Raw genomic sequence first — 20,005 nt, forward strand, 5'->3', positions numbered from 1 at the left:
CGTCCTGGGCTTCTGAGGGCTGTGATCCAACACCTGGGGCACAGTGGCATGCCATAGCCCTCCTGGACCCTGAGGAGCCTCTCCCTATAAAAGTCAACTTGCACTTGTGTGAAATAATACTTAGTACTATGTACTGAGAATCACTGCAATTATTATCTCTTATGATCTCCCAACAATTCTGGGAGACAGGTACTATTATTATTCTGATTTTACAGATGAGGAAACAGGCAGAGAGCAGTGACTTGCCTAGGATCACACAGCTAGTAAATGTCTAAGACTAGATTTGAACTCAGGTCTTCCTGACTCCAGGTCTGGCATTTTATCCACTGTGCCACTTAACTGCCCTAAGATGAATGCAGGAACAGAAACACTTAGTCCCATCTGAAAGTTCACATGGAAGAGGGAAATCCTCACTATTTGGACAATGAGATCTGATTTAGGACAACCTCTCAATGAAATGAGCAGCTTTTCTGCTCTACCAAAAATGTTGCCCTTCTCCCCTTTCTTCCCCTTCTTCCCTTCTCCATTTAGATCTAGAGTGTGGCTAAGAAAGGATAGCAAATAGAAATTCCCTCCCCAGGACCTGGAGCAGAAGCTGGGATCTTCTGTCTGTTCACCACAGTGACCCTTGGGTTGACTATAATTGGAGTGGTCCTACAGGCAAGCTCATTACCCACACTTTACCAAAAAACAGGACCCTAGGTCAGCCCTGAAAGGATGTTTACCTTGGACAGCTCATCTATCAGGTTCTGCTGCTCCACCATTTGCATCTTCAAGAAGTCCACTTCTCTCTCCTCTTGACTCTGGTCAAGGTCATTTAAGGAGCTTGGCCTCCTAATTGATCCAGCTCGCTGTCTCTAGGGAAGGAAACAAAGGAAATCTGGAGACCCCTGGGAGCCTGATTAACCTGCCCTCCCTGAGCCTTATCTAAAATTCTGTAGTTTCCTGGGTCCTGCTTAGTTTCTACTTCCAAAGGTACTGAATAAAGAAAGTTCTACCAATCATGGGGAGTCCAGAAGCCTATGAGGAGAGGTTAGAGAGATGGGATGAGACCCCCCCCCATTGACTCTGACTTCTCCAAGCTATAAGGAAGATGCTGTTGTGGGTTCTTTCTCCATGAATAAGGAAAGGCTTTGTGCTGCTGAGATGGACCAGAAAGAGACCAGATGGGGTGGGGGCCAAAATAGGGGCCCATGCTGTCAGTATTCTCCATGCAGGAATCTGGCATTATTTACTAAAATGTGTAGTGCAATGGTGGGATACATGGTTTAGCTCCAAGAGTGAAGAAGGAAATGAAGAAGCAAAAAGAATTCACATCCAAGGAAAGGGAAGAAACCATTTCCAAAAGGAACTAACAGTCATTAACAAAATAAGAATGTCTAAGGGAACCTTCTCGGGACCAAATTATGACCTTGAGAGAGTTAGTGGGGTCAATTCTCCTTGGGAGAGAAGAAGGTACAATAGTGACTAAGTGAATGAAAATCCTGGGGCTTTACAAGTCCCTAATCAGCCCTCCTGGTCTAGGTGGAGGTGCAAAGATAACAGAGGCCATCTTACCATCTCCAGGTTCTCTTGGGTTACAAACTTCAGTTTGTTTTCCATTCTCCGTAAAGCATGGGACAGATCTTCATTTTTCCGACTCAAGCGCTTGTTTTTGTCTAGCAAGGGTCTATATTGACTTTCTGCTTCCCTTAGGCGCTTCAGCTGAAATAGAAAAATGGCCCCACAGAACTAAAAATCAGAAGGACAGAGATGGATGAGTAACATTTGTTAAATGCCCAGAGCTTTGATCCTTGGCCAGGACTCCCCAGTGCTCAGGCAGCCCAGGGAAAAAGGAAAAGACTCAGCCTTGAATGTCTTGGGATGACACAGAGTTCCCCTCCACAGAGGCTGAACTGAATAACATTATTTTGGGTAAGAAACTCACTGAAACTTGAGGGGAATACCAATAAAGCCCATGGCTTGTAGGCTACTCTGACTATTCTCCCATGGGCTACCAGTACTCAGAATCCCATTCTTTCAAGGTACAACCCATTGTGAGGTCACTGGGCAGGAGAAGCCAGTCCACACAGAACAAAAATGTCCCTTCCATTCTTCAATGATGGAATGGCTAAGGAGGAATGGATGCTACTGTACACACAGTAGTGCTCAGCAAGGGCATCTGGGCACATCCTACCAGAATTGGAGAATGGAGGACCCTCTCAGAAAACAACCTACTTGTGGCAGGATTATTTGGACACTTCAAGGAAAGAGTTTCTTGGTTCAGGACTTCCAGTTCACACTATGGATTCTTTGCATTGAGTCAGACCTCATGGGACCGCCTCTTCCTTCTCTCAAACTATAGCCCAGCCTCTGCCTGCACATAATCTTGGAGGGGAAGCTCAGGGCCCCCACTTAGGGCAGGATGCACTCTGGTGATGCCTCCCATTCTAGTTTGAGACTAAGTTTTGGGCTCTGGATGGTTCTGCTCAGCCCTAGTTGCCTTCTGATTGGCAGCTGGGAAATCCCATCCTTAGTCTTCATGGAGTTTCCTGACAATTTAGCTACCTTTGCTGAGGTCAGACTTGATTTTACTGAAGGACACCTTATTTTTATCCAAGCAGTCTCTGATGGATTTGAGTCAAAAGGGGAAGGTCTTTGATGAGTCACTTAATACAGAGGTTACAGGCTCAGGTTTAGAAGTTTAACACTTCTTAAATTATCAACTTCTTTTCAGATAGGGAAATTGAGGCTATGAGGAGCAAAGTCCTTGTGCAAGAAGACAAAGAAGGAAGGACAGGATTAGAACTTAGGACTTCGCCAGTCCAACCCCACCTTTTCAGCAATAAGATCTCAGTCAGCATCTAAAAGGCAACAGTTCCATCCTCTTCATCCTGCAGTTGGGATCCCCTACATTGTACTTTTGGTTTATACGCACAGAACTCATAGCCCCTCTCCCTCCCTTTGGAGCTAGGAGTCTAGTTGAGGAGAATTGGCAGCAAGTCCTGTCCATCAACATCATTTTCAAAACAGTGATGATAGTTTCTATTTTAGCAGGTTCCACGGATGACAATGATATAATAAAAAAAATTTACATGGTGCTTCCTATGTGTCAAGTATTTATTATGATCCCGTTTTATAGATGAGGAAACTAAGGAAATTAGAGGTGTGATGTTCAGTATCACTTGGCTCGTAAATGTCTAAGGTTAGATTTGAATTCAAGTCTTCCTGACTGCATCACCTAGCTGTCCTAGCTGGATGATTGCAAAGTGATAGTGGGAAGAATACAGAGACCCCAAAGTCAAAAATTACATGTCCAATTTATGGGACTGACCCTGGTTTCATCTACTTTGCACTGTCCTCTGTGGGGCTTATGATGAGTCTCTTCCACAACGTCCTCCTCTCACTATTTATTCTCTCCATGTTGACTCTCCCTCCACTGGCAATATGTTTGAAATTTCTGGTTTTCTTAACCAAAAAGGCTGCTCCTCCATCAGCTCCCAAGCCATTTTGGAGATTTACCACTTTTAAAAGTTGGGATTATCCATCTCATCCAGAAGGAGATATCCCAGTTGTATCAGTCAAAAATTAGAACATAACTAACATACTCAGAGCTTGGTGAGCATATAATAAATGCTCTCAGTTGGAGTCTTTAAAAGCAGATTCTTCATGAGAACTTACCACTGCTTTGAGAAATGGACCATTTTGATAAACTAACAATAACCTACCTTTGGACTAATCCAACACAGACTAAAGACAATTTCAGGCAGTCTGATTTCAGTAGGGTTCTGAGATCAGAACCAAGACCTCCTGATCACATACATCATCACCTGAAATAAGAACCAAGGTCTCCTGGCCTTATCATCGTGGGTATTTCAGAGGCAGTTGACTGGAAGGCAGATCTTCCTAGATTGATGGCACAAGCAATAGACTGTATATAGCAAGGATTCAGCAAACCCACAGAATATAAAGCTGATAATTACCACTCCTAAACATTCTAGTTGGACTTCTACATGGGATTCTGAACTTGCTTAGGATCCCACAAAGAATGAAAATGAGCCACTTTCTATACCACTAAAAAATAAATGTTGATGCTTTTGTCAGGGACAGCTAGGTGGAGCAGTGAATAGAACACTGACCCTGGAGTCAGGAGTACCTGGGTTCAAATTTGGCCTCAGACACTTAATAATTACCTAGTTGTGTGACCTTGGGTAAGTCACTTAATCCCATTGCCTTGCAAAAAAAACCCAAAAATAAAAACACTGTTGTCATCTTTCAAAATGTCCCTTCTCTTTTGGATCAAAGAATTATGCTGACTCGATTTACTGCCTAAATCTAACACAGTGTGCTTTGTTCTGCACTTACAGTCTACCAGGCTTTTCTGAAAAGGGGAGGAGCATTTTCCTGCCAGTCCTCTGAGGTCATGACAAATCAATGCATAGAAGAATCTCTCCTTCCTGTTTACTTTTTTGTAGTTGTTCTTTGAGTTCTACTTGCTCCTCTCTTGAATCAGTTCATACTAGGCTACACAAGTTTCTCTGAATTCCTACAGATCCCATTACATTCACATATCCATTTTGCTCAGTCTTATCCAATCAATGGGTTCCCATACTTGACTTCAAGTATTTTGCCATCACACACAAAAATGCTACAAGAGCACTTAACTCTATGCTGTCATAGACAGGCTTCTAAATGGGACATTTCTTTCCATCTTTGCTCACCTTGAGCCAAGCAAAAAGTAAATGCAGCTCAGGGATTGTTAACATAATTCCAAACTTTTTTTCTAGAACATCCAGATTCCCATACTTGCCAGAAGAATGGAATATTCTCTAATTTTTGTTGTATGATACTCAAGGGCAGTCTCTTTCATTCTTTGGTGATGGATTACATAATAAGGCCAATCTCAAACTTTTGAGTTCTGTCAAAATATTCATCAATACTCATCAGCAATGACTATTTTGAAGGGCTCATTTCAGTGCTTCTGGGATAGAGGAGATGCTATCAAAGGCACCCATGAACAAAACCAGCTCTAGGTCTCTCAGTATCAACCGTGGGCATTACAGATCTCACCCCAGTCATTTCTACTTCCAAGAAAGCCATAAAGGACCTCTGAAGTGGTAGCCCCAGATGACCCAGAATTGAGACCATCAAGGAGCTGGCCACTCATTTGAGGTTACTCTATAACTGACTGTTCACTTCAGCTAAGAACAATGGACAGAAGTTCATATAGACTACATCTGGTGTTAGTGTATGAGATAAACGTATGCAAAGGGATGAACCAGTTCTGGACCTTTTTCCATCACCAAGTACAGGATAGATAACCAAACTACTCAGAAGGAATTACCAGGGAGTAGCATATCATCCCATGTGTCATGTCTAATGCAAGTAAGTCTACTCAGTAGATCAGGACAAACTGGGGGAATCTTAGAGACTCATCTAGTAGTTTTCCAAACTGATTTCTATTACTACAGTAACCATACTCCTGAATCGATTTCCAGGAAAGAGTTATTCATCTTTAGGGATGTTTTTGCCCTTTCCAACTCTTCCCATTTTCCTCTTTGTCCTCCCCTTCTCCAGAGTTTAGGAAGAAAGTAGCTCCTTTCACCAAGAAGTTAGATATCGTTGACCTTATCCCTGAATCAAAGATTTAATTGTTGGATAGGATCTCAATGTCCACCTCATCCAAAACAGTCCTGAAAAAGATGCCCCAAGACTTTGGACAATTCACTATTCATCCTGTTTGAAGGCTTCCAGTGAGAGAAAGTCTCTAGGCAAACCTTCCTCCTTTGTCATATCTCTCATGATTAGAATGCTTTCCTTTATGTCAAACCCAAATTTGCCTCTTTGACATGTCAACTCATTGCTCAGAGCTTTGCCCACTGGGAGCAGGCACATTGTCTGATCTCTGTTCCCTAGGAAACCCTTCAGATACAAATGCATCTGTCAAGATTTATCAAGAGAAAATGATGTGTGTGTGTGTGTGTGTGAGAGAGAGAGAGAGAGAGAGAGAAAGAGAGAGAATGTTCAAACATCTTATAAACACATTGGATGAAAGCAGGGCTCTCTGTCTCCCCAGGACTCATGCTGACCCAAAGACCTCTTTCAACTCACCAATTCATTTCTTTCTTCAGATAGCAGGGCATTGCGGTCCTCCAGTTTCCTAATGATTGCACTTAACTCAGCAATTTTAAGTTGGAAGCGCCGGGCATCTTTCTCATCCAACTGCTGTTCCTGAAACAAGAATCAACTGCAAATAACTGCCCAAGGGCCTGGATACCTCCAATCTCCCCATGCTCCAGACTATTCCAAGGAAACCATCCTATTTCTTTTTCATGCTCTTATTTGAGTTCCAGTAGCTCATGACTATGGTCCTAGTAGGATGCAATCAAGGTCGCTATGTCATTGCAGATTGCAAGATGAGAATGGAAATGGAAGGAGAGCAGAGATGTAGGGAAGAAGGTAGATATCAGAGGTGATGTGTACAAATGCATGTATAGGTGTCACAGAGGTCAGATACATGAAGGAAAACATTGAATGTTCATCCAATGTTTGCCATGTTTGCCACTGTTGGACTGAGTGTACTCCATCTGGGGAAGTCTTGCTATATTTCCTGGCCCAGTAGAAAACTCTGGTTTCCTCTTTAGTCCCAAACTTAGTAGGCCTTTAATTGAGGAGCTTGATACACACCTGTTGCCTTTCAAGTGTATGTGGAGATACTAAGCCAGAGTTTCTTCTCTCGGGGCCATAAACTTACTTGGAAAAAAATATTTTGAGAAGTTTATTTCAATAGTTTGTTTCCTTTGCAATCGCTTTGTTTGGGGCATTTCAAAACACTATTCTGAGAAGGTGCTCATAGGTATCACAGGAGAAGGCCAAATGGTTCAGGACATCAAAAAATTAAGAACTTCTGTCCTAAACAGTTCCACAAAAAAAATTATTAAGGGCTACTCCAGAACTTTCTTTAACTTAATTCCTGGGGAGAGAAATAGTGTTTCTTGTCCTCCAAGTCAGGGCAAGGTCTAATGAGATTGACAATAGGCGTGTTGTTACCATCTTGGCACCTTATCCAATAGAAATACATCTTGTGGTCTAATGTCAATCAATGTCCCTAAGGCTACTGGACAGTGAGATGGACTTCCTCAGTCAACAGGTGCAGGAGAGGCTGGGAATTCTAGGAATTTAACTACTTAGGCATGTCTGTACCCTCAGATATAAGCTGCTGCTCCTCTGAATGCCAACCAGGAAAAGCTCCCTGATGATGAGCAGTGAACACTGGGGTAAGCTGGGGCCCAACCAAGTGGGGCCAGCTGCCTGCCAATTCTCAGTCTCACTAGCAAATCAAGGCAGAAGCAGGAAGGTGAGAGCATCACTTCAAAAGGCATTACTGGGAGGGGCTTGGGTCCAGAGAGGCCTACATGGAAGCAAACTAAAGAGAAGCAAAGGTGAGGGGGCAGGGTGTTCATCCCCTCCCTGGACAGAGAAGGCAAAAATCCCTGGAGCAAGATGGAGTGGGTGAGGTTGGTGAGATGTTCAGATGAGGCTGAACTCTCCTTGGGCTGCAAGGAGAGTAAAGAAAAGAATTCTGAAAAGCAGCAACCACTGTTAGCATCCTGCTGGACCAGCACTTTGAAAAGCTAATTTGGCACTGCCAGTCAGCAGAGTTCACCAAGGGCAAGCCATAGTTTCAGCTGCATAAAGAGTCAGAAAGCCAAAGCCAAAGCCAAAGAAATCCCTCTCTCCACCAAAATGAACCAAACCCAACCCCAAGGAGCCAGAGCCCTCCTGGAAGCAGGCTCCAGTCCCAGGGGGAAGCTCTGCTTCAGCTCCTCAAGGGTCCAGCCTTGGGTCAGGGCCACAGGGAAGTGCTTACAGGGCTTCCTGAATGGTCTGAGGCGTCTCCTGCACCAATGCCATAAGGAAGCTCTCGTTTGGGGCTGCCCAGATGCCGATCGGCCTCTTTGACCTGAGATAGCTGTTCATCTAAAGCCTCTTTTTGGAGTTGAAGTCTCTGGGCATGCCCGGCTTGGACCCCTAACTCTCTCTCCAGCACGCAGACTGCTCTGTCTTTAAACTTTATCTCCTCCATCTACAAGGAGAACAAAACACAATCACATACCCATGTGTGGTACAGGTCTGCAGTTACCATAGAAACAGGAAGGAGAGCCCTGGAGCAGCTTCCTGAGTGGTACCCAAGGCAACCAGTTCTATGGAGGCATCTGAAACCTTGTCATGGAGGCAGCCTGGCTCTCTGGGGGGACTTGAGGGTCTCAGCTCCAATTGGCTTGACCCCAATTTGGAGGAAGGGAGTGATTCAACTTGATCCTGTTGTTGTTTCTTAACCCATTCTCTAATGACGCCTGTGACTTTGGCCACTATTCCCTGTTAGAGTCACTGCACAAAGTTGCAGAGTAGCAACCTGAAGTGAACCTTTCCCAGACCCTCCTTGGTTCCATATATTCGTTTGGGCTCATTTTCTTTTTCAGCTCATCAAATGTCAAGGCATTTTAATCCAGATTCAATAGAACATCAGTTGGTCTGTGCTCAAAGCCCAGAAACTCATTTGAATATAAATTGGCTTAGTGTGGCCAGAGCAGACCTCTGAGTAAGGAAGGTTGGGTTTCAGGTTAGCCTCTAACTCATCACAGCTGTATGAACCTGAGCAAGTGACCCCACAACCCAGGACCCCAGGCCACTCTCTAAGGCTTGATGTGATAGAGCTGGTGCCATGCTCATTCCAGGAGAACAGCCCCCAACATTTCCTCAGTTAATCATACCCTCGTTACTAGGATAATATTGCTGTGGTTTTGAATAATAATTATAAAATTGACCCCTTCATTTCTATAAAAATGTTTTGTCAATTAATCTCCATCTTCAGCAAAAGCACAATATGCCCATTTCCCAGCTGAGCAAATAGAAAGCAAGTTGTTTGTGATGGTGACAAATAAAAGCTGAAGTTTGAAAGCTCCTTCCAGTTTTGTGGCATTAAAATGTAATGACATGAGGCATCTAGGTGGCACAGTGGACAGAGCACCGGCCCTGAAGTCAGGTGTTACCTGAGTTCAAATCAGACTTCAGACACTTCATAATTACCTAGCTATGTAACTTTGTGCAAGTCACTTAAACCCATTGCCTTGCCAAAAAAAAAAAAAAGTAATGACACTATATGAAGGCTTTGGGTAGTGAGAGGATTTAGGGAAGGGAAGAAGACACTAGTGGGGATCCTACAGCTTTTTCACAACCAAACCTTTAGAAGACATAGTAATCACGTCCAGAGAAAGCTTGGTTTTGAATTCTATTGTTTCTAAACTGGCTGCTTCAGCAGGATCCTTCCTGAATAATGGTCTCAGTGACAATCCATCGTGCATTACACACCGGATCCGCACTTTCCTTCTCTATATGTGAAGACGTATTTACACGTGCCTCCCCCAGGAACTGTTAAGAGCCAAAGATAAATGGTCTGCTTCCCAAAGGGCTGGGTACCATCCTGGGCTAGGATCAGTAGCCGTGACAAGATCCTGCAATAGGGAAGCTGCCTATAAGCTCTTCTTGCTGCAGGGAAGAACAGGCAGACGGAGGACCCAGCCCCTTTCCTAGGCAGCCTTCTCTTGAAAGAGGCTGTCCTTGTTTGTGGGCAATCGGACATTTCCAGTGGGAACAGAAAAGTATTGGGAGTTTTGTCACAGAAGCATGGCAGAAGAGATAACTTCTAGCGCTAACCTCATGAAACGAGCTTGAAAACCTGGGGGTTGATTATGATCTGGGTTCTGATCTACAGTCTCCCCAACAGAAGGAAGGGCAGTGACAACCTGGCCCTTCACAGAGCTTTAGTAAGAAGTCTGTTGGATGGATGGTGGATGGATGGTGGATGGATGGATGGATGGATGGATAGATGGATGGATGGATGGATGGATGGATGGATGGATGGATGGGTGGATGAATTAGTTTAAAAACATATCTAGCCTCAAGTGACAGAGGAGAAACAAAGACAGATTTGGACTTTTATTACTTGAGTTTTCCAAAATCCTGAAGAATGAGACATCTGCTAAAGCTAGTTTTGAAAGAAAGGGAGATAAAGGGATAAATTTCAGAGTAGCTGTCACATTGTAGACGAGATCAATAAACACACCCATATCAGGTTGATTGTAGGCAACTCAGGCAAAACCTGGCCCTCTCCCCTAAGGGGCAAGCAAAGAGATTTCAGGGGAGTGTTAAATAGAATGAATTCTCTCCATAGTTTCCTAACAAGAAAAAATTTCCAGGTGAGAACTATTAGTGCAGGGAGGGGAATGAATTTGCAATCTTTGCCAACCTCCCAGTCCAGAGAACGCAGTTCAACCTTTTGAGATTGCAAATGCTGAGATTTCTCAGGTCAATGTGTCTGCTGCTGTGAGTGGGATTGTGTGTGTGTGTGTGTTTTCCTGAAATATGAACTAACAAGCAACCTGATCCCCATTAAGAAAAAACCTCCTTGCCAGACATATGCATACTAACAATCACTTCAAGTTGGTGCCAGATGAGGCTCCTCCCTGCACTCTCAGGTGCAAGGACCAGCTCAGCTGCAGTCAGAGAGCACAAAATAGAGGGAGGGAGGGAGGCCCCACTCAGCCTCTTGATAGCTGAGGACGAAGATTTTGTCTTTGTTCCAAAGTCTTATTTTTTCTTTCTTATTTGAAGATACTTTGTTTTTATGGGACTGAGAAATGAGAAATGAGATGCCCCAGTGGGCATCCACATAGCTCTTCTCTAACTTAGTCTTTGACCCTGGTCTCCTAACTCACAGGATCATAGATTTGGAGCTGAAAGGGATCTTCCAGGTCATTGAGTCGATCCCCCTCACTTTACAGTTTTGAGAACTGAGGCTAGAGGGGGGAGGGACTTTTACCCAAGGTCACACACACAGTATCTGAGGAAGGATCCAAACCTGGTTCTCCTTAAGACCAGTGCTCGCCACTGTCCTGCTTCTGAACTCCAGTTGAGAACTCATTCCACTGTCCCACCAGGAACCTCAGTCATTCCAGTCACTTTTCTTGGCTCACATGAATAAAGAACCATATCTTCTTTCCAGACAATTTCTCCCCTTCTGTCCACCCCAATGACGTAGTCCCTTTCAATCCTTATTAGTTCATAGACTTTTTAATTAAATTTGCAGGACATCTGGCAAATCCACTCTTACCAGTCTTTGTTTATGTATGCCATCACTGGCCAGAAATCTGTCAACTCTGCTTTGCAAGCCATGATCCAGAAATCCAAATTCCACTTTCAGAGTCTACCTTCTTAGCCAGCTGCTCCCTCTTCAGTTAATTTTTCTCTTCTGTCTGTTTTTTTTTTTTCCAAAAGGCAAAGTGAAGAAGACACAACCTGTTAATACTGTGATCTTTTTCTAGTCCCGGTCTTCATAATAATTGATCATTTTTAAGTTCCTTCTGAAAATGTGATCTGTATTCATGTGAATCACCAGACATGGACAGCTGAAATCCTTTGGATAAGTCTATTCTCTAATATGTCTTGGATAAATGGTCTAGGAAGACAAGAAATTTCTTTACAAATAGCTTTCTCAGGACTCCTGGACAGTGCATTTTCAAATGCCTTCACCTCTTCTCTTTCTCCACTTTCCCTTTACTGGTTCTCTCCCGATGATGCAGAGAACCATGGGCATAGGGAACACTGACATTAATTAGAAACAAAATTTTTTGAATCTTCATTCTTCCTCTATCACTGTTAAAAACACTCTGTCTTGACCTCCAGTGGGACCTGGGCCATGTTCTCATTGGTATAGAAAGCTAGATTACATAGGAGCTGAAACAACATCAGAGACCACCCAGCTAGACTCTGAGACCCCTCCCAAAAGGCAAACTCTCCAATGCAAGACGTGGGTAACTGCCAAGTCACCACCTCTTGCCATGGACCCTGAGAGCGGGGATTTAAGGAGATTTCAGATGAGGCTCCCTCTTGGTCTTCAGCTGAGCCTGGCAGTTGGCCTACCAAGATTAATTAGCAATCCACATGGCTTTTCTTTCATCTCTTCTTAACTTCTCTATTACTTTCTTTTGTGTTGTAACTTCCTTTTGTATTAATAAATCTCTCTTTTTTTTTATACCTGCTTTCCCAGGTCAAGGATTGATTTGTCAATGGAGAATACCAAACTCACGGCAACACTGATCGCTCCTGCAGTGTTGCCATATCATTCTTGAAAGGACAAGAAGAACCTTCTTCCTTAGAATATCCATCTGTCTTCTCTTAAAGGCCTCAAATGTGTTTTATAAAGTCAACTTCTATAAATATTCTTTCCCTTCCATTTCTCCTCTGTGGAGCTTTCTTGTCATCTCTATTAACCTGATAAAAGTCCCATCTCCCTCCTTTACCCTAGATCCCCCCCCTTCCCCCCCACTGAACTTTTGCTTCTATTTTCATTTTTCTTTTTTTGGTTATTGCAAACAATGGGATTAAGTGACTAGCCCAAGGTCACACAGATAGGTAATTATTAAGTGTCTGTGGTCACATTTGAACTCAGGTCCTCCTGACTCCAAGGTTGGTGCTCTATCTACTGCACCTTGATACTGTTTTATTTTGTTGTTGTAGTTGTTTTTGCAAGGCAGTGGGGTTAAGTGATTTGCCCAAGGTCACACAGCTAGGTAATTACTAAGTGTCTAAGGCAGGATTTGAACTCAAGTCCTCCTGAATCCAGGGCCAGTGCTCTATCCACTGCACCACCTAGCTTCCCCCTTCTACTGTTTTCTTAAGGAATATTATATTCTCCCTAACAGCCTGGAGTTGAGAGGTATTCTTTCATCTTTTCTCTCCCTGCAGGGAGAAAGCCTGCACACCCCAGATAAGTCACTGTCTAATTTCCTTTGATCTCTTCTCATAACTGTAGAGATTTTCAGTCTTCTTTCTGCAAATTTATCACTCAAATCTGATGGATACTTTTTACAATTACTGATCATTTCTTAATGACTTGGCAAATTCCTTTATATATCTCAGCCTTTTCCTTCAATTCTCCAATTTGTGTCATTAAATTTACCTCACTCTCTAGTCGACTATCAATTTCTTGGGACCTCTAACTGATCACTTTCCTTTTCCTAGTTGCCTTCCCTTGCCTCAAAGAAGGGACTTTAAAAGTTAGATGCAGAGTCAGAGGCCCAGAGAGATAAGGGGAAGCATGCAATTAGTATCAAGGGACCTGAATTTGACTCCCCCAGCTATTATAGATTATGGTTACATCTCTATGAGTTGGTCATTCCATGCCTAGACTGGTTGGACTCTTCAGTTCCTGCCAGTTCTAGAGGCAGCCGATGAAAAACCTCTAAAAAAGAAAATATGGTCTTTCCACCAATAGTTTTTTCAGTGTAGGAAGGCACCCCTTGAATTGGTAGACCAAAATCTCACCTCAAGTGTTCCTTGTCTCTGTGAGTCAGGACAAGTCATGTCCCCTCCCTGAACCTCAGTTTCCTCAACTGTAAAATGAGGGAGTTGAGTCAGATGATCCCTAGGGTTGTTTATGGATTGTTTATGGGAGGCTCAGTTTATCCATGGATGATAAGACAATAATACCTCCCAGGTCTTTTGAGAGGACCTACTTAGCAGGTCTGAAAGCTCTCCAGAAATGGCAGGGTCTGTTGTGCTAGGTGGTCATTGTGGAAAGTACAGAGAAGTTCTAGCTTCTAGGCAAGTCTTTTGTGACTGTGAAGCCCCCTCCTGTGTGGGAGCTCATTGGTTCATCACACCAATTCTGTGAGTGAGGCCAGGAATAGACAGCCATTCATCACTGTGGAACCTTGGACAGGGTCTAACTCTCTGGAATCCATTTTCTCAAGGACTGGGTTAGTATGGTTTCTCAATGACATTTTCTCTGACCCTATGAGTGCCTGAGACCATGAGGAGACAAATTTCTAGGTAGATTAAGTCTCTGCAAAAGTCTCTTCTCTCTCAAGAAGAACTTTGCTTGATGTTTTCCTTACATTGGTTCATTTTAGACTGAACTTTTCTATTTTCTTGTTGTCTCTGCCACAAGCTCCTTGATAGAAGAGATTGTCTTTTGCCTTTCTTTGCATCCCCAGTGCTTAGTATAAAGATTGGTACACAGTAGGTGCTTAATATAAAGTTGTTAAGAGAATGATTGGTGAGAACACTTGAAAGATTTTTTTTTTAGATTTTTGCAAGGCAAACAGGGTTAAGTGGCTTGCCCAAGGCCACACAGCTAGGTAATTATTAAGTGTCTGAGACCAGATTTGAACCCAGGTACTCCTGACTCCAGGGCCAGTGCTTTATCCACTATGCCACCTAGCCACCCCAAAAGATTTTCTTTCAACATCAGTTATATGTGGAAAATAAAGCCTATTAGACTGACCCTCAAAGGTTATGAGTCCAAGACCATCCAGATAGTGGATAAACCGGTTTTTACAGAGGGACTAGTGTTGGCTTTGGGGCAGACACCATGAGTTTAAAGCCCAGATCTGGCTCTTGCTAATTATATCCATGGCAACTCCCTCATTTATAAAATGAATGGATGGCATTATGTGGCTCCTAAGGTCACTTTCTGCCCTAAATCTATAGTCCTACATTCAGATTCCTAGAAATCCACAGGAAAACTGACCTAAGGGTCAGTTGTGAACCTAAAGGTAGGTTGGGTCTTCATTTTTTTCTCTTGACTTTAAGAATCAGGTCCCTCTCATATACCTCATTGCCTTCTGGTTGATCTAAATCACTGGTGAAGTAGAAGCCAGTTTGGAGGAATGTCAGCTGGCTCAATAGGCTGCCTCTCATGTGGCAAATGGGGGAGTTGAAGGGTTGAATTTGATGTGTATAACGATCTCTTTATGTTGTTTTAATTGCTGATAGAAGGTGGTATCCTGCTGTAACTGGGTCTTTCAACAGCTGGGGTAGAGGAAAGGTCTTTATGAATCATTCTCTCTTTTTTTTTTTAATTAGAAAGTTGGGGTTTCCATTTGCTTATAATTTGTTGGCCTTCCAGGACTCCTGACAGCAGAGGCAGGCTGCATTTTTGTGTTTTATTGGCATGTGAATTAGACAGGCATACCTCAAGTAGTCAGTGGATGCTTTGACATCATCCCCATTCCTCCCTTTCCCAGGAGTCCATGGCCCAGACCACCTTCCAGATGCACATTAAAGTCTAGAAATAGGCATAGGAAGGGCTAATAACATTCTAGATAGTTACTCCATCTGTCTACAGATAGAAAACCATAGAACCAGTAGAGCAGAGAAAATGCAGCCCCATGGAAAGACTGGCTCAGCTGGTAATATCCAGGCCATTTAGTATTTTCCTTATGCAGCTAAGTGGATCTGGATGAATGACAGTTGCTCTGGACTTTAGAACTAGAGACAGTCTATGGATGAAAAATTCATGCCTTCCAGCCAAGCTCAGCACTCCCAGAGGAGACGGTCTACAAGGGCCCCACTTCCCATGGGTCCAGAACCTAAGTACTTTCATGTGGCCCCTTGTGCTGTTTGTCCTTCCATGATGCCATGACGAGCAAGTGAATTGGATTTCAATGAGGGGATGCTGGGCTAAGTCACCAGCCTCACTCTTTCCTCAGCAGTCAGAAATGGACTACGATGACTGGAGATGAGCCTGGATGATGTGAGTCCTTGATCTTTGTAAGTACCTGAGGGCAGTTAGATCCCTGAGGTCTTCAGGCTACACCTGCACACAGGCTGGGCCTCAGCTGCCCATGGTGGAATAAGGTCCAGGGCATTTCTTAGTCTAACCCTCTTCAGCTTATCAATGTCATTCCTCAGAAGTGGGAGCAAGCATTGGGGGGCATCCTCTAGGCTATTGAAAGAATCTCAGCAAACCAAATTCTCTGTAGATGTGAGTTATTCTGAGCACTCTAGGGGACAGCCAAGAAGCACAGCCTCATGAGGTGGCAGCCACCCAGTTCTTTCATCCTCATGGAAGCCAAATAGCAACAAATGCCTGTCACTGATAGAGACTAAATGTGTGATGGCCCAGAGGCCGAGTTTAGTCTCTTAGGCTCCCAACACTATACTGAGAGTACTCTCAGATTATGGATGAAGAAAGGGATGCCCAGAGGAGGGAGGGACTAATCCAGAGTAGAAATACTAGGAAGTAGAAGGGGCAGAATTTGAATCCAAGCTGACTCCAATTTTGCTGACACCAAGCCCAGGTTCTCCCACCAGGTCACCTCATTGCCTCTTAATCATGCCTCCTTCTTTGACCATGGGGCACTGAGTCCCATTAGGGATGCCAGCCATGAGGTCACCTGGAACGTGCTGAAGGGATGAGAGATGCCTAGGAATATCGAGAAGAAAGGGCAGTATCCAGACTTCATCTTGGGAGCAATCAGATGGACTCAAAGGATGCTGATTGAGGAGAGCTGGTCAAAGGAATGCCTCATTCTTCAGATGAGGACACTGAGGCACAGAGAGGAAGGGGCCTTCCTAAGGTCAGTGAGGAAGGAAGGAGCAGGAGCAGGGCTGGAGATGAGTCTTGCCTGCCCCAGTGTCCTAGACTCATTTGGCACCTTCTCTGCCTGGCAGCACCCCCTTTTCCACTGGCAAGTGCTCCAGCTAAACTTTCCCAGAAGACATTCAAAAGAAGGGACAGCATTCCCAGCTGATTTTTCCACTTAATCCCTTAGTCCAGCCCAAAGCTTGTTTCAAATGTTATTATAATTGTTTTTATTTGCCAAAGCTACAGCCCCAGTGTGCCCCTGGGCATAGCAGCCCCTCTCTGGATGTCTGGGCAAGGTGGCTGGACCTAGAGCTCAAGCTTGGCTTAGATGTCTCCCTGCTGGGTGACCTTCCCCATGGGAGCCTGAGCTTGCTCTCCTGGAATGTGAGGGTGGTCCTGGGATGCAAGGGAGCTGGGTGAGCATGCATGTGGGAATGTATGTGCACATGCATGTGTATGAATGAGTATGTACATGAACAGTGGACAGGTAAGGAGCACACAGAGCTGGAACTGATCATTAGCCATCCATCCCTTACCCACTTGAAAAGACTGAGCTTTGTTTTCTCCACTCAAACCATCCAATTTGACTGTTTGATGTCTCCTGGAATTGGGGTTCTTTAGAGTGGGTCCCACTATTCCAGCATGGTCCTTGACCTTGTACAATACAGTCAGGCTCAGAAAACACCCAGCAGGTCAGAGCTCTTCCAGGGCCATGGGGGGAGGGCAGATGGGAAGTCCTGGGATGGATCATTGGACTGAAAACTGAGCACAACTCCACTGAGGGGAGCTGGGCTTTAGTGGGCAGGGAGTCCCACCACAATCAGTGCTTAGAAATGGGGAAGGAGCACTCGATGTGCTAGAAAAGAGAGGTTTTGGTTCAAATCCAGCTTCCTAGACTGTTGTGATCCTCAAGAAGAAGAGGAGGAGGAAGACAAAGAAGAGAAGAAAAAGCAAGAAGACAAAGAGAAGAAAAGAAAAAGAGGAAGAAGAAGAAGATGATGATGATAATGATGATGATGAAAAAACAATGATAAACCTCAGTCGTGTTTATGGTGACCCTTTGGTGCTAGCCAAGTTTTACACACATGTGTCTTATACACATTATCTGATCTGACTCTTGTTATAGACTTGGGAAGTTGGAATAACAATATTCTACATATATTCTTCCCATAAGACTATGAAAAAACCGAGGCTCAGCTAGAGGGTCAATGGCTCACCCAAGGTCATTCCATCACCCAAATGTCAGCAGATTAGAAGCAAAATGGCAGAGGAGGGGAGGGAAGAAAGTGCATCTAGCAATGGGTCCAGTCAACTGACAAGTGGTTTACGATTGTAGAAATCCAACCCCAAGTCACTCAGCCCAGGGCCAGCTGCTGAGAGGGCAGAACCAACAGACCTTGTTAGTGGTGGCCGCATCAGTCCTGAAGGGCTCCCTGAAGCCTAGACCAGAAGAGTCAGCCCTACAAAGGGATGACTCTGAGCCACCTGGAAATAAAGGGTCGTGGCCTCATGAAGACCAGGAAATAGGTAATTAGATCAGAAATGCATTTTACATGATCATATATGTAGAACCTATATCAAAGAGATGGAAGAAGAGAGAGAAAGGGAGGGAATGAGAGATGGAGAGAACTTAGAACTTAATTTTTTTAAAATGCTATAAATCGTTCACATGTAATAGGGAAAATAATATATTTTTTTAAAAAAAATAGGTAATAAGAAAGATCTTTCCTTCTTCAAGTTATCATATTAGAGTACAATTGTCAGCAATTTCCATCAGAGGGTAAAAATTAATCTTGATTAATTTTATTTAATTAATGAAAATGATTTTTAAAGGGACATCCCATCTTGCTCCACTAAGTCCAGTCTGTGAAGTGTTCTTCCTGTGCCTGTAACTGTCTGCCTCAAAGAAGCCGTGAGCCTGAAAGATGGTGAGTTTGGAGAAGCAAGAGCTCTGCTTAAGTTGATACTTTGCTCTCTCTATGCAGACATTCTTCCATCTTCATCATCATAAAGTCAGTAGCAGAGGGGTGTTGAAGAGGATGAAAAACTAGATTGTTTCTAATGACTCATCTGATGAAACATGTCTCCAGTGTCAGAATTTCCTGGGACCTTTTGAGGAGTTCCAGAGCACCAGAATTTGAGACTCAGACAGCTTCATGCAGCAATTAGTAACCCAGAGACAGACAATGACCGCCATTCCCCAAAGGAACATGGCTGACAGGTAGAGAAACACTTCTCTTCTGGGTACCCAAATTTTAAATCTAATTTCCCATTTATCAGGGGTCTCTGATGGGCAGTGATTTGGGCAAGGGTAGGGGACACAGAGACACAAAGACACATCCAAAACCACCACACAGCTTGTATTGGGGTCAAGCAAGGCAGGATAATTTGAGGAGGCCAGGAGCCTAGGCAGCTCCAGGGTTCAGGTCAGGCTTCCCCAGGAGGTGGCTATAGAATCAAAGCTAGAAAGGAGCTCAGCATTCTTAGAGAGTAACAAGCACGAAGTGTGTACCAAGCATGGGGCCAGACTATGCAAGGGAGAAAGAAGAGAGACAGAATGTAGCCAAAAGATCCCAGATTCTGGAATGACTGATGGAAGACAGAATTGTCATCCTAGGCCAGTTAAGAGCAGTCAGCAATGGTCCAGAAGAAGCGGTCAGACCCCAAGAGAACCTTCTCTTCTTGCGCATCAGATTAAAGCTTCACGTTAAAATCTGCTTTGAGATTGGCAAGGGAGGAGAGGAAAGAATTGAGAATTCAAGGTTTTAAAGTGAATGTTGAAACTTGGTTTTGCTTGGACTGGGAACATAAAATAAAATACATACAGAAATCTGCCCTGAAATGGAGATGTGGCAGGGCAAGGAATGTTTTAAATGAGCCAAGTTCATGAATGCCAGATAAAGGTGTTCTCACATAGGACTATAATGGGTCAATGGTGATTTAATGGAATTCAATGCTTCAGTGATTGTGAACTGGACCTCAAAATCTAGAATCATGACTAGAGTTGGAATAGACCCCAGAGAACAGCTGTCTGATACTTGAAATTTACAGATGGAGAAGCTCAAGCACGCTCAACTAATAAGCATTTATTATGCTCCTACTTGTGCCGAGTGCTTGGGATAACAAAAGAGGCAAAAGACTGTCCATGTCTCTGTAATGGAGAAGACAACAAGACAACAAGCAACCAAATATATACAAACAAATTCAATACAAGATTAATGGGAATATTTAAAATAAGTGCGGCACAGGAATTCAGAGGGATTGGGGGAAATGGGATTTAAGCTGTCAAAAAAAGGCAAAGGGGGGGGAACATCTCAGGCATGGGGAACAGTCAGGGAAAATGCTGAGAGCCGACAGGTGAAATGTCTTGTTCTAGAAGCAATCAGGAGGCCAGCAAGAGTGCCTATTAGGGAGTAGTATATACAAAGGCTGGCATAGTTAAGAAGGACTTTGAATGCCCAAAACAGAGTTTTTATATTTGATCCTAGAGATGATTAGTGGGATACTGGAGTTTCTTGAATGTGAGATAATTGGGCCTAGATTTGAGGGAAATCATTTTAGTAACTGAATGAAGTATGGAATGGAGTGGGGCAG

At 43.8% G+C, this 20,005-nt stretch overlaps 1 protein-coding gene across 10 annotated transcripts in view; it reads right to left on the reverse strand.

The window, feature by feature from the left end:
* Nucleotides 1-20,005, reverse strand: part of JAKMIP3 (Janus kinase and microtubule interacting protein 3) — a 189,065-nt gene that overhangs the window by 61,701 nt on the left and 107,359 nt on the right. For 6 of the 10 annotated variants that reach the window (XM_074232140.1, XM_074232138.1, XM_074232139.1 and 3 more), the window contains exons 4-7: nt 7,850-8,065; nt 6,091-6,210; nt 1,558-1,704; nt 726-857 (exon numbers count right to left, since the gene is read on the reverse strand). In XM_074232140.1, coding sequence (XP_074088241.1) covers nt 726-857; nt 1,558-1,704; nt 6,091-6,210; nt 7,850-8,065 — 615 coding nt within the window. The remainder of the gene's footprint in view (nt 1-725; nt 858-1,557; nt 1,705-6,090; nt 6,211-7,849; nt 8,066-20,005) is intronic. The other 4 variants (XM_074232144.1, XM_074232143.1, XM_074232142.1 and 1 more) reach the window with 2 other exon arrangements.

This window comes from Macrotis lagotis, chromosome 4, assembly GCF_037893015.1.
Source record: "Macrotis lagotis isolate mMagLag1 chromosome 4, bilby.v1.9.chrom.fasta, whole genome shotgun sequence".
Classification (NCBI taxonomy): domain Eukaryota; kingdom Metazoa; phylum Chordata; class Mammalia; order Peramelemorphia; family Peramelidae; genus Macrotis; species Macrotis lagotis.